This window comes from Glarea lozoyensis, assembly GCF_000409485.1.
Source record: "Glarea lozoyensis ATCC 20868 chromosome Unknown GLAREA12, whole genome shotgun sequence".
Classification (NCBI taxonomy): domain Eukaryota; kingdom Fungi; phylum Ascomycota; class Leotiomycetes; order Helotiales; family Helotiaceae; genus Glarea; species Glarea lozoyensis.
Window position 1 is genome coordinate 620,553 of NW_007360986.1, and position 14,331 is coordinate 634,883.

The following is a 14,331-nucleotide window of genomic DNA, read 5'->3' on the forward strand; positions in this document are numbered from 1 at the left end:
TGGGTGAGGGGCGAGGGTAGGATAGATTAGTGAGAGGGCTGGGGGTGTAGATGGAATGATGAATATTCAAATATGTTCCGCTTTCTTACTTGTGATGTATGGGATTATGCCTCAATTTTACTCACCCAAAATCCGCTTCACACCTCAAAGAAGTATAGTATTCACCAGAAAGGTGAGATACTTCTCTTAACTAATTCTTCAAGAGATATAATCACGTAGAATACTAGGATATAATATACAGCGACCGGACATTAAAGCGTCTTTCTTCCACATATGCCCACACTACTATATCCTGCACAAATGCTGCCTTTTGTGTTTGAGCTGGATGATTTTGCGACACTTTTTTAACGGTCTTGGTACAGGCGTGCTTTCGCTCTGGTTGGTTCCAGGCTGTGTAGCTGTACACGGTCAGCAACATCTCCCCCCGTACCATTTGTTTTACATGTCACAAACTACTGAAAAAATGGCTCAACCTATCGATGAATTCGTCCAAGCAAAGGTTGAGTGGTGGAATCACTCTTTCATGTACGTCCGCTGTCCCAGCTGCGAAGGAATACATCGGCATAACTTTTTTGGCGACACCACGGCTAGGTACCAGCGCGTTGCTCATTGCGGCAGTTCCTGTGACTATTCAATCCACTTTCCAATTGGGGAAGATGATATTGGGTATGAGATTGATAAGGAGAGGGCTCTGTTTGTAGCTGGTGGCGCAGACCCGACTGAATACTTCCAGGTGGACAGAAGCAAAATGCTGGCCGCCTTTGCAAATAGCCTTAGGAGCCGGCGCAAGTGGACAGAGGCAACCGAAACAATTTTCGAGGACGAAGAGGAATTGGGGGTTACCGGAGGCTATAGTATAAAAGCGATACGCATGGTGGCAAGTGATATGGTTACTGGGAATATTGAAAATGTTCGTCGTTATCTTGACGTCTCGGCGGATTCGGAAATTTTTCTCCATGGTGTTGATGCCTGGATCACCAAGGTTGATAGCGACGATGAGCACGACAGTAGCCTTACTTCGAAGGAGCAAAACGATTTGATTCAAACCTCCGGCGAGACCGCTCTACACTACGCTGCGTGTGAGATGTACCCTCAAATGCTTGAGCTTCTGCTACAAAAGAAAGCCGACCCAAATTCCGCGGATGCTAGCGGCCGTGTTCCTCTTACAGAGGCTGCCTTATGGGGCCGAAAAGAGAATGTTCAAATGCTTCTAAACTACGGAGCAGACAAGGAACTGGGATGTGTGCGTAATGGGAAACTGCTCCGAGCTATCGACTTTGCGAAGCCGCTGAGGGAAAACGCCGAAGAACGTTACTTCCGCGCTGGAGGCGAGTACCAAATCTATAAGGAAAATACTTATGAGAGAGACTTGGATCGTAAAGCGATTGTTAGTATGCTCGAGGATATCGCGGGCGAGCAAAGCCAGGATCGACAATTACAATGTTTTGCATTCACGAAATCACCTGAAGTCGACACTGCATTGACATTAATTACCCACTTCGACATTCCCAACAAGTGGAAAACTATAGGCGTCCTGTACCGTGGAGAGAAGTTTCATTCCGTCGCTGCCATGAGCGGTTGGAAGCATAGCAAAGATTCTGATGCAAATCTTCAAATTGCAGGGAAAAGCTGGACAAGGGAGGTTCGTCGTCTCTGTGAATATATCGGATATACCCTGAAGCCACACAATCATGATCAAGTAGAACGGGGTCAATACAACGCCTGTCATGCCGAAAAACAGTTGATTGCGTTCTTTGTCAATAAGCACTTATTCCTACCACATGAGGTAAATGGAAGTGTCGATATGGCGGATCTAAATTTTGACTACATGTCTGAAGAGGAGTATGAGCAGATAGCGAACGAGAGACGCGAGCACAAAAGGCTTCTCTTGGACCTCAAAAACTCGGCGCCATCGAACTCCCTACGCAAAGCTACACTCCTAGTCTGTCGTCCAATATGTAATGACTGCAAGGAATTCGTGAAGCGGATAAATCACGTCCTTGATCTGAATATTACAGTTTTTCATCGTTGTCTGGAATCTGAATGTACTTCATGTGGAAACTAGTAGGCCGCACGATTTAGACACGGTGGCAGAAGTGAGAATTTAGGAGAGGACATGCTAAGTAGGGTAGAGGAAGTTTTATAATATCTGTCTGTCACAGAGTTCATGCATGATGCTGAGCTATCATGAAGTTCTAAGATGAACTCTTTGATGCTTTTGATAGGCTATCAATAATATGACATCTATATATCCTGCAGCTGCATCCAAAAGGCTTCGCATATATGATGCTACTTGGACAACACTCAACAATCTTGTACTGCTCTCTGCGTCAAGTTGTCAACGTAGTAATAATTAAGGCCTAAAATCTTGATTGTGTTCTTTATAACAGAAGCATATCGCTAAAGAGCCAGTCTCTTTATTTCGAGGAGAAGAGATTGTGAGTCGTACATCTAATGATTGAAGTTGTGATGTGGTCGGCGTGGAGTGTAGAAAAAGGGGTTTAAGCGAGAATTCGAACTTATAATGTCGAGGACACAAGGTACCCGCTTTTGGAACGGCTGTCGATACTTTCATGGTGTGAACTACATAGGAGAATTTGAGGAAGGAAATGAGGTGCTATAGATAGGAGCGGGTTAAGCGAAGAGGTTAGTAAGACTTACATCCGATTTTTCGAAGCAGTCGAGGAGAGTGACATTCAGGCTAAGTTGGATCACATTCACAGAATTTATCGAGTTTTTGTGAAAATTAGAGTTCCTAGGCGGCTGATCCGTCCGAGTTCACATGTGCAAGCCCCCTATTATCGAGATCGTCTCCTTGCCATACCCCCAGGATTAAGCGAGGTTACTGGAATGATAGCTCAAGTTACGCATTACGGTACTATCTCAGAGTCGAGACCCTTCAGGGAGAGACTAAAATGAAAACGGGTACAAAGGTACAAAGGTACAAATATGCATGCACGACTCACAAGCCTGGTGCTTTCGTGTGGCCGAAGCTTGGACATCGACTGGAAACTTGTGGCAACGGAAGGAGCTATAGACTGGCTTTTCAGTCGGCTTCTCCGAACAGAGTATTTATTTTTGTATTTGATGAGATTGAATTCTTCTTGTATATTAAAGTTTGTCAACCACGTATCTCGGGGGTTCCTTGTAAGAACGCGCAACCCACTCATCTACATCCTCCACCCGCTACAACACAACCACCACCAAAACTTCAAAAGCAATTTTGTACCTCGCAAACCCCTCAAAACCAAACTATTCCCCCCAACCCATAATGCGTTCCCAAACCCTCCTCCTCACCCTCGTCCTCCTCCCACTATCCCTCTGCTCCCCTCTCCCACACCCAGCCACCACCACCACTTCCAGAAACCCCGTGGAACCCCTCATGAACGCAATGACAGCCGCCATATCCGGGCTCTCGAATCTCGAGACTGCGGCTGGAAAACCCATAGGAAGTCTATCTGCTCCACTTGAGGACTTAGGCCGGACGCTGTCACCGGAGGGATTACCGAAAGAGACGACGGCGATTTTGTATGGTGTGAGTGGGATATTGAGTTGATCTGGGAGTGTAGGAAAGGAAAGGAGGAGGGGAGAGGGTGAAGAGGGTTATGTACGGAGCTGAATGGGTAGGAGATTTTGGGGTTAGAGTGAGGTGGTGGTGGATGAGGGAGGGCTTTGTTTGGAGGTTCTTGTGAGATGTTGGGGTTTTCTGAGGAAGGGATGGTTTTGGTGGGTTTCTGGGATGTTCATCAGCTAATAGTGAAGCCAGCAAGTGAAAGTCTGGAATATCAAGCTATATACTATCTGAGTTCAACGAATTAGTTAAGGAATTAAAAACATCTTCAGGTAAGAGCAAAGCTGAAGTGGTATAATCAGATGATCAAGAGAAGCTAAGAACAGCAATGGAAGGAATGCGAATTTTGTGACACTGGAGCACACGTGCAAGTATTGAAATGTACAGAAGTGATATGTTTTGTATTATTCACCTAGCAAAAGGATATTCCTAGATGAGGATTAGACTCCTAGACTTCCACCAAGTTTTCGCCAGGCAACCATGGCTCTTTGTATTATCCAAGACGCACCACCAAGCCATTACCGACTTGCAACCCACCCCATACCGGTAAATGCCAAACAAATCCCTAGACGCCATCGCTAAAACGTTCAACACTATACCTAAGATCCCAATCCTATGTACGTCCGTCGGACTGACGGTATACCAAATTTACTTTGTTCCACTCCCATCATTAATTCGTTCTTCCTCGAATGAGAACCTCTCCGCAGCAGGAACGGGCACATGTACCAAGTCCTCTCCATGAATATGCGTGCGACCTTGATAAGGATTGAGAACCTCTCTCGCTTGCATATCTGCACGTAGCGCGATCATATCTTCACGCAGAAATTTCGACTCGTCTTCCTCGCGTATGATCCGACCATCGTGGCCTGGACTGTGAACCCCAATCGAAGGCGGAGGGAGACGAGTATGGTTACTGCTGAATGTGGCAGCGCTCACACTGTGATTATCGGTACCGAAGACAGTGCCGCCTGGACTGGCGCTCGAAACGGGACTGTGGGGTTGACGGATTGGGTCGGTGTTGTTATACAAATCAGTCCCCGCATCTTCGTTCTCGGTAAAGTGACTTCCTAATGTGCTCGACATTCCCTCCGAATCACTCATCGTCCCAGGTTCGGTAAGAAGCGTTTGCTCCGACGGTCTTACCCGTCTATCCGGGCCAATTACTTCAGGTACCACTTGTGGTAATGTAACATTATCCGGAAGCGGTCCTGCATATACCACATTACCCGGTGCAATTCTGCGATAGTTAGGCGGAGGACTGATAGGACTTGTCGGCCCAGACACGAATCCAGCAGAAATAGGTGATGGCTGGCCACTGACTGTGGATATGGTATGGGAATCCCCAACAGGTGACACCAGTGGTGTATGACCCTCGGAATCCGGAATTTCGAGATGTCGATGGACGGGATTCACAGCAACGTCTTGTTCTGACTTTTCGACCGGATATTCGTCTTGCGAGAGTGGAGTTGGGAAGCCTCCTGCCATTTGACGTTCATGTTTGCGTCTCGCCCTCTCATATGCAGAAATGCTGTTGCTTGAGTCTTGTGTTGAATGTCCGTATTCGGTGGTACCACTCAATGTGCCTGCCTCACTGTCAAGCTCCGCAGGTAACGAAGCAGGAAGCTCAAATCTTTCATGTGATGCATCAGCACCAACCTCTGTAGCATAGACTGTGCTCCCCGCTGCCTCGTTGACAGGTGCCCCTGTTGGCTTCTTGCGGAATCTGTTGAATATAGAATGTGATTGATCCACAACGATAGGCTTCTCATCTGAAACCGCTTGCGTCTTCTGCTTCCTTTTCCGTCGACATAGACAGAAAACTAGAAGAAGTAACAAGGCCACTCCTGCAACGGCACCAACCGCAATCCCAGCGATGACTCCCGATGAAATTTTCGACTTTGTCTTCGACGTGGTTTCCGGTGGAGTAAATGTACTATCTCCAGGACGTGTGATTGCTACAATGCTAGTGTTTCCAATAGGATCTGAAGTGTGAACAGCTTGATGAATTGAGAATTGATTTCTCTCGTAGTCGGTAATGATATAAGCCTCCTGTAAGAAGGCCCGACCAATGGTATATTCTGCTTCATTTTCTGCAACCTTAAGGGGGAAATAGTTCTTTGTTGAGTCTGCCGAACCATAAGTTGCATTCAACAGTGGACTTGGAAATGTAAGTTGAAGGTCAAATGCCGCGTAAGGCAAAGTGATGTTGACGATGCTTTCTGAGCTAGACAAGTCAGACAAGCTGAATGTAAAGCTCAATTGAGAATTCATAAGTGCATCATGTTGTCCAGGTTTATTATCATACGTATAGATTTTCAATGACGTGTTGTAAGTCAATCCTAAAGTTGTTGCAAAACGATCGCATATCGATTGTGGTAGCCATAGATATGGAGTTGTACTGTCGATGATAGCAGAGACTCGGTCAGCAGTTGAAGCAAGTTGAGTTTGCGTTGTCCAATTATTGCTACTCGCTGAGGATACCACTGTGATAGAGTTTATGCTAGCTTGTGGGTTTTTGCTAGGATTAAGATTAAACGTTGTATTGTGAGGTTGAAATCGGTTGGTGTCGACTCCGCCTAAGGTCAATGAAATGGGCACACCCTTTTGTTCTATATTCTGTGAGCGGACCGTCTTGAGACTTTTATAGTTAACTTACGGTATTTTGCTCCAGCGGTGTAGCCATAACTGTGTGTCGGAATAGCACTATTCTTTTCCACAAGACCACTAATAGCGGGAAGAGAGGTGATGTTTCTGAAATTCCCTGGAACTACTCCCAATCCAAACATGCCCAGCCAGTATTCAGTTGTATTGATAGACCCGATGATGGTGTTGTTGAGTGTTATACCAGTGGAGCCAAACGTTATGTCGTCCAAGCCATATTGCGCATACCCCATACCACCGAACCGACCATCAACTCCCAAATTGTAAAACCCTTGATCTTGCCATGTTGATGAGGTCGCGAGATCGAAAATGGCTCCTCTGGCAGAGGTGCATAGGGAGTCTGTAACAGCAGTGTTAGCCTTATTTATGGAATGCAGTAATACACTTGTCGAACGTTCCATCCTTCCTAGCGTTTATGCTGAGATGAAGTTCTCAACCAACTTCATATGCTTTGTTTGGCTCCCATGGTTCATCGGACAGCAACAATCCCCGCTCGTGATGGCGGTCCCGGCCCAAGTATTAAAACTGAATATAAAAATCCACTTACTTCCTCCAACGCATCCCGAAGGACCTACAACCCAAGTCTCAGAGCTCACAGTATTGACCATAACATCAACCCATTGCTGAGGGGTTCCAACTCTCAACGATATTGCCGACCAGGACCCGTCATATCCGTACCTGTCAGGCTGGTGTGAGTAAAGCTGGTGTTGATATCTTGCGACAGGAAGCTTGTTAAAACTGACCAACTGATCGAGGGTGTTACACTCAAAGGGGCTGTTACCACCTGCTCTGCTACTACAGCGACTGAATATTGAAACAGCAGAAGTCCCGAGAGCACTCCTATCCACCTCGTCGCCGTATTCATTGTCACGAACGATTGCGCATTATCTAGACTCGCAGGACGCCGTGCAAGTATTGCGATCAGAAGAACACAATCCACACGGTGCAGTACAAAAATGAGGTGCTAGGAAGCAGCTAGTGGAGGAGAGAATGGCCGGTGCGAAAGCAGCATCCGAGCAATGGGACACGCCAGTCAGAGACCCTGTAAACGCTGGAGCGGAGTCACTGATCTAGCACTGATCAGGCAATCTGAAGGATTTCCACAGTGGGTTGCCGCGATCTTGGGGTGGTGAGCTGCCCCTAAGCGTACCGCTAGGGAGCCACCAGCGCGGCCAGAGAAAGGCACAAACGATGAAGTGACCTATGATATACCCCTGCCCGGCTATAGACAAGCTACATTCAGGCCAAGCTTTTTGCAGGAGATTTCCGATGCCAAAAGAAAGGTTGAAGATTTGGAGATTTACGAGAAGAATGCGGAGTATTTTGCGGCCTACCCATGTGACTGGGAGTATCTAGGCTCTTCTTACAGCAAGGTTGCAACAAATTTGAATTAAATCGTCATTCAGAATCATGGCGATTCATGAACCGAGTACTCCTCGAAGCAGCCGCAGCTTTGGGGCTGGATAACCTCACGTATCAAAGTCGCCAAGGTTTATCGTGTAAGACCGACGATATCTTACAAGCGCTTTAGCTGAGCGAGTCGCACCGCCTTGTTCATCACTCTCTTGCCACCAAGGAGCCGTAGGGTAGTTCAGAGAGTTTTGACGAGTAAAATGTTGCGTAAAGAGGACTGATGAAAAGTACCAAGTACCTTGAGTTTTGTACTGAGAAATTGGGAAGCCCCAAAAGACCCGAATGACCGGGTAGACGTACGAGTATTTGTCAACTTTGGGGTGTGTCTTCATTTGTGCTGAGAAGCAGCCACGCACATATGATTCTTTCCACACGCCAAGTGGCCACAGCATTCACTCAAAGGGTATCCAATCGGCCCGTTGCGAGAAACAAGGGCAAGATGTTGACAGCTGTTTGCATTCTGGACTATCTCTTAGGTCGTGCTGGATGCGCTCTCAAATATATGCAAGACAATATAAAGCGGCCAATCGCCATCCACATGTTGTGTCTCCGAAGGCGTTCAATTGATGTTCAGTAAGCTGAAAGATGAGGGTCTCTGTCCTCATAGTTTGACAGGTCGACGCATGTTTTAGTATGGTGTAAGAAAAGTCGATTGCCGTGCTTTGCTCTCCGTGTGGTAAGCTATTGGACTTGACGGAGAGGGTATTTTAGGTATTTTTAGTTGCCGACGAGTCGGCCAAGCAACTACACAGAAAACTCAGAAGGGGAAAACAACACCTTGATCTCAAGGCGTACCTCTAGTCTAATTCATCCACTTGCTGTATAGTATCATTCCGCTAACAAATTTTGTGTAATGGCAAATAAGTGGTGTGCACTCACCTCTGCTGATCTCCGATTTTGACTGTAAAAAGAGCTCAAATAAGTGAGAATTGGCGAATGATAGCGGGGTAACATTCTGGAGGTGTACCATATAGGCTTCCTCGAAGATGGCAAAGGTTCCTACGGGGTTGCGAGATGAGCCGTCCCGTTATTGGTCTTGCAGGATAAAATCCTTGATGTTGCAATCTTGATAAAAGACTGGAAGAGCAGGCTGGGAAAGAGGGGATGGTCGCGATTGGCTCTGTTGAATATGCAGAAAGGGTCGTCTCTCCCCTCAATTTTCACAACGTGGAACTGGATCTGAGCAGGAGCATCCTTGGTGGCATGTGGTTTCGGGAGTACCAGACATAATAGAAGCAAAGATCAGAGCAAGAAACCGTAGAGGTGGGTGGGAAAGGGAAATAGACAGGTCGAGGCCATGCGGGATTCGCAATATTTGATCGTAGGAGGACGATTCGATGTCTAGAGAATGCAAAATCCGGCTTTGGTGCTGTACGAGGGGAGGGGCATATTGCTATCGAAGAATTCTTTGGTCAATGTTGGGTGGTGAATGGCGGAAAGAGGGAGGAATTTAGAGAAGTAGCTACAAAAATTCTTGTCTGCCTATCATGCAGAATCGAAGCAACATGTTGAAAAGGGTGGCATCACTTAGAAGTCACAACAGCTTGACGAGCCGTCTTTGCAGAGGGTGGTACCGAAAATCATAAATCAGCCTCATTGCGAGCACAGAAGTCAAAACCCTACGCCGTGTGTCCGGAGTCCTTTGGGGGTTGGCGAAAGTATTACGGTACTGATCGACGAAAACAAAAGATGAGAAGATCCTGTTCTGACAATGGTAGGTGGTGTTTTCAAGAATTGTCAAGAATCGCGCAAGCATAAAGATGAATAATGGCAATCATTACTACATTAACTTTGTTATAAATTAGCTAGATTGATTTATTAATGAGGCTAATCAAGAAAGCCTCGGTAGGGTGGTCTCTAGGAAAGTACATCTCGGGCACTCAGCAGCTTACAAGGAGGATCGCTGTTACGACACTCAAGAACGGACATACCGTGCAGTAAATTTGGTAGTAGGTTAATTCGCTTTTGATTCTTCAAGATGTAGTTTGAGGTAAATCGGAAGGTGCGAACACAATCGTTGTGGTCGATGATAGGCTTGTAGCTTCAGCTAGGTCTCAGTCCAGCTCTCAGTCTTAGACAGTAACGTTAACTACTGGAATGGGTTAATCCCGTATTTAAGTGAGGGTGCACGACAGAGAATAAGAATAAACATGTCACCTCCACGAAGTTTCCGATGGGAAGGCAACCCATTTCCCCGGCCAGCTTGACTTTGCATTTGAAAAGCTGTCCTCCCACACAGCGACGTCGAGTTGTCGCTTGTCACTACCAAGCCAAAGGAAGATGAAATGATGACTTCTTGTAACGGTGGAATAAAGATTGTAATGCTGTTGGACCAACGAGGGCGCCGTCCCGCAAGCCTCTTGACTTTTGAAACGCCATCGAACCTTGTTTTCTTCTCAGCCCTGGTGGTGAGAACCGTCCAGTGGTGCTTCGTATTATAAAGAGTTAACGAATCACAACGGATAGTGTACTTCGTCCCCTGCTTCATTAACCCTGCCAGTGGCCGATTGCGCGCCTCATGGCGTTGACCCAGCCAAGATTGCCTAAAGCGACCATCCGGGAGGACACCGTTCTTGACACCATCATCCACACGCGAACACACCAGCCAAAGAACAAAGCTCTTGATCCATTCTTCGGACCCCTCAGTCAGCCCATGTCCATGCAACTCACATCTCCGATTGCAATGCCATCAGCTAAATCCCAGCTACAGCACAGCACAGGCAGCCTAGAGAACCAAGTGGACTGCCAGGGCAAGCCTCCAGGAAGATGTTCTCTTCACGGCATGGCCTCTCACCAGCCCATACATACGCGAAAGGGGCGCCATTTTAATTTGTGCATACTCGTCAGCAGGTAGTGGTACTTTATTTCTTCACTTCATCCGGTTCATCTGCAATCAATGCTTTTTACCATGCATTGATAGCCAGACAAGAGTCGAGAACTTTCAGACTCTAACCTCGGGATTGCTCTTTATCCCACCCACACTCGTTTTTGCGTTGTACCTTTTCCCGCCTCTTCGCCTCTTGCTTGGATCCGTCCCCGTTCGACAGATCCTCGGATTCAGTGCCAGTCCATCTCAAATGTGTCTCTGGGTACCGACTGTTTATCACCGCCAGGATTGGAGCTGCTCGACCACCACCTAGGTCGTGGAAAAGTCAACAATCACAAAAGGAATACAGGTGGAACACAGCAATTGGAGGAATGCTCTTCTCGCGGAAAAGTTTGCTCTGGGCAATCCAGGGCAGTTGTATTGTTGCAGCCCAGGCATACTATCCCCCTCCAGGTACGCGATGTCTTCAAGCGATTAAGAGAAAGCTACAAGACACTGACTTTAAAGTTTAGTTACCAGCTCTCATGTCTACCTCAATTCATCTTCTTCAAGTTCGACGTTAAGTAGGAAAGTGTTGGCTCAAATCATTAGTGAGACATCAACAACAGAAAGCCCGTCAATAGAAAGCTCAACTACTTCTGCACCTATTTCACGAGGTGTAATAAGCCGGCCGACGACAACATCAACATCATCATCAACGGATTTGACGTCCACATCGACGCCGGTATCGACCCCAATATCGCGGGGGGTAATAAGCCGCACGATAGTAACAGCAACAGATACGAATAGTTATTCCACTATAGCGAGTGCACCTATCAGGTCGGTTGTTCTGCCTCAGTCAAGCGATCCAGTATCGACAACAATAGACAGTTCAACGAGTAATGGTTCAACAAGCGATGGTTCTCTTCCTCTTCCCACTGAGCCCACGCCGTGGATCTCTACTGTCTCAGTGCCGTCTGTGATAGTATCAACCGCCAAATTTCCTTCAAGAACATCAAATGGAACATGGTGGGGATCAAATTCCACGACGACTACGGCTCTCAATACTACAGTAATTATCATTCCATATCCAACTGAGCCGCCATGCGTTACTCTGGCGCCTGGCGAACCTTTGACAATCTGGGAAATCCTTCCCAACACTACCACCGTCACGTCGACTGTATATGCGAACTCGACGATGAATAGCACAAGCCCTCCACCAGAACCGGAATTTACTCCCCCAGTCTACTGTTCTGCCACTGCCACCGGCCCACAAACAGGTTCATTTTCCCCTACTTCTAGTGACAAGACGGGAACCTATGGAACGTCTGAAGGATGGGGAGCCACAACCAAGCCTCCGGCCCCAATAACTACTAATTTCTCGAATTCCCCAGTAACGACAGTTATAACCACAAGCAAAAATGCTCCCACCCAATACACGACTGTCAACCAGATACCGTACCCAAGTCTTGACGGGGATAAAAGCACCATAAATTGGCAACCATTACCGGGACCTCCAACGGGGTTCATACCCACTGCTATACCAATCGAGACTGTCACGCCACCAGCCCCAGGACAGAATAACGGTGGCTCTCAAAATGGTAACGGCGACGGAAACAGTGGCGGGAACAGTGGTGGGAATGGGAGTGGCGGAACTAACAACCCGGGAAATTCCCCAAATAACGGCGGAAATGGAACTCCACCAAATACTGGAACTCCTCCTACGAACAATGGCGAAACAGGAAATCCACCGGATACAGGTGCTCCTCCTGCAAACAATGGTGGAACGAGCAACCCACCAAATCCACCAGCAAATAACAATGGGAATAGCCCGCCTGAAAATAACCCCAAGCCTCCAACGACGACCATAATTGGTGACGTGCCCATCGTGATAACACCGACGAAAGTTATCATTGGTACTCAAGACGTGGCAGTACCAACTGCTGGTACTACTCCTGGAGGAAGTGGCAGCAATGGGAGCGGATCGAATGGTTCTGGTGCCGACGCAGGTTCTAATGCAGACTCTGGTGCCAGTTCAGGCTCAGGCTCTGGTTCCGGCTCTGGTTCTGGGTCCAATGGTGGCTCGGGTGGTGCTGGGACTGGGACTGGAACTGGAACTGGATCGGGAACTGGATCTAACAACGTCAATCCAGGAAGTGGAAGCGGAAGTGGTAGCGGAAGTGGCCCAGGCAATGGTGGAAATGGAGTCAGCACTGACAGCCAAGGAAACAATGTTGTTGTCCAAAATGGGAAAACCTACACAGTCAACCCGTCTCAAGTGATAGCGCCGGGAGGAATTACGCTCACGATTCCTCCCCTTAATCCAACAGCTGGTGCTCAATTTAAAGAGTCGCCAACGACGACGACGACGATTATGGGCGTTCCTGTTCAGTTAGGAAGTTCAAATGCCGTTATTTTTGGGAAGACGTACTCCATAGGAGCAGGAGCACCTCAAACTACAATCACAGTGAACGGGCAAATAATTTCAGTCGGACCGGCAGGACTTGGATTTGCTCAGACAACGGTTGCACCAGCGTCGGCCCTTTCTACTAACGTTGTAATCATTGACGCGCAAGTTTTTTCTGCCATTGGACCTTCGGTTGCCGTCATCGGTGGCTCAACCATTACCTACGGGGGCTCTCTACCTACCAAGACCCAGACTTTCAATGGTGATACCATCACTCTTGCGCCCGGAGGCATATACTTCGACAACTCCAAGGTTCTGGGCGGTAGCGCAAATCCTAGTAATACGCAATTAGGTCTCGCCGGTGGGCTTTCGGTTACAGAAATTGGCGCCACAATTGCTGTCATTTCTGGCATTACTCTAACAGTTGGTCCACAAGCTACACCTGTCGTCACCGTCATAAATGGCCATACTATCACTGCTGGCCCTGCCGGGTTGGGCTTGAAAGGTACCACACTGTCGTATCCATTTAATCCTACAACGAAAGTGATTACAGCGGGTGGAATCACTTACTCTGAGATTGGACATAGCTTGGTAGTCGTGGGCGGGTCTACCTTTAATGTTGGACCTGGAGCGAAAACAACCACCGACGTGTTCAACGGACAAACCATTTCGCTTGGACCTGGAGGCGTTGGATTTGCAACTACTACTGTTCCAGCCGAGACTTCGACGCCTACTTCCGATTCATCAGCAAGACCTACAAGCACAAAGAACGCAGCAGGGGGAGTTTTAGAGCCTTTGAGAAGTGGAATATTTGGTCTATGCATCTCATTAGGATTTTTGATGATTTGAGCCAACAGCACCGGCCGAGGACCATAGCATATAGAATGGGGAGGGAGGTACATATTTGGGAGTTTCAATGGCGTTTGGTGGAGGCATGATGGGCATATACCCCAGGGCAATACTTTGGCTTCTGAGCATTCTTACATAAATGGGTTGTATTAATATCTGATGTAGACATGATTTGACGGATCAATGACTTACGGCGCTTGGGGGTAAAGCATCAGGGGATACACAAAACTAATGAGAATATAACAAACTTACAACTTATCACACTATACACATGCCGCCTTGCAACCAAACGTCTTGAAAACATTTACTTACAAATGAATAGGTTGACGAGAAATGATTTGGATGTTCATGTAAGATGCTCGAGTCCATAAAGAGCGAGAGCCTGTCCAAAAGCCAACTGGAGAAAACATCAAAACCACAAAAGAAACCTTTCTTACTCTGACGCGAGTATGAATTAGAAAACTTCTAACAACTCAAAGGCAACTAGTTGCGCTCACTGCTTAATGACTCGTGATAGGGGTGAGATATCGTCAACACTTCTAGCCTTGAACAAGCGAGGCACTAGACCCAAAAAGATCACGACAATCTCCTACCTATCTTCACGTCACCGATTCACCAAATATT

At 47.2% G+C, this 14,331-nt stretch overlaps 3 protein-coding genes across 3 annotated transcripts; 2 read left to right on the forward strand and 1 right to left on the reverse strand.

The window, feature by feature from the left end:
• Nucleotides 1-463: 463 nt before the first annotated feature.
• Nucleotides 464-2,065, forward strand: GLAREA_10644 (Ankyrin repeat-containing protein; the record flags this gene model as incomplete). Its single annotated transcript, XM_008079745.1, has 1 exon — nucleotides 464-2,065. One exon carries the CDS (start codon nucleotides 464-466, stop codon nucleotides 2,063-2,065), a length of 1,602 nt encoding a protein of 533 aa, XP_008077936.1.
• Nucleotides 2,066-4,219: 2,154 nt separating this feature from the next.
• Nucleotides 4,220-7,097, reverse strand: GLAREA_10645 (Acid protease; the record flags this gene model as incomplete). The annotated part of the gene is made up of 4 exons (XM_008079746.1): nucleotides 4,220-6,180; nucleotides 6,228-6,572; nucleotides 6,780-6,910; nucleotides 6,976-7,097. 4 exons carry the CDS (start codon nucleotides 7,095-7,097, stop codon nucleotides 4,220-4,222), a joined length of 2,559 nt encoding a protein of 852 aa, XP_008077937.1.
• A 4,552-nt stretch (nucleotides 7,098-11,649) lies between these two features.
• On the forward strand, nucleotides 11,650-13,707 carry GLAREA_10646 (uncharacterized protein; the record flags this gene model as incomplete). The annotated part of the gene is made up of 1 exon (XM_008079747.1): nucleotides 11,650-13,707. One exon carries the CDS (start codon nucleotides 11,650-11,652, stop codon nucleotides 13,705-13,707), a length of 2,058 nt encoding a protein of 685 aa, XP_008077938.1.
• Nucleotides 13,708-14,331: the final 624 nt, after the last annotated feature.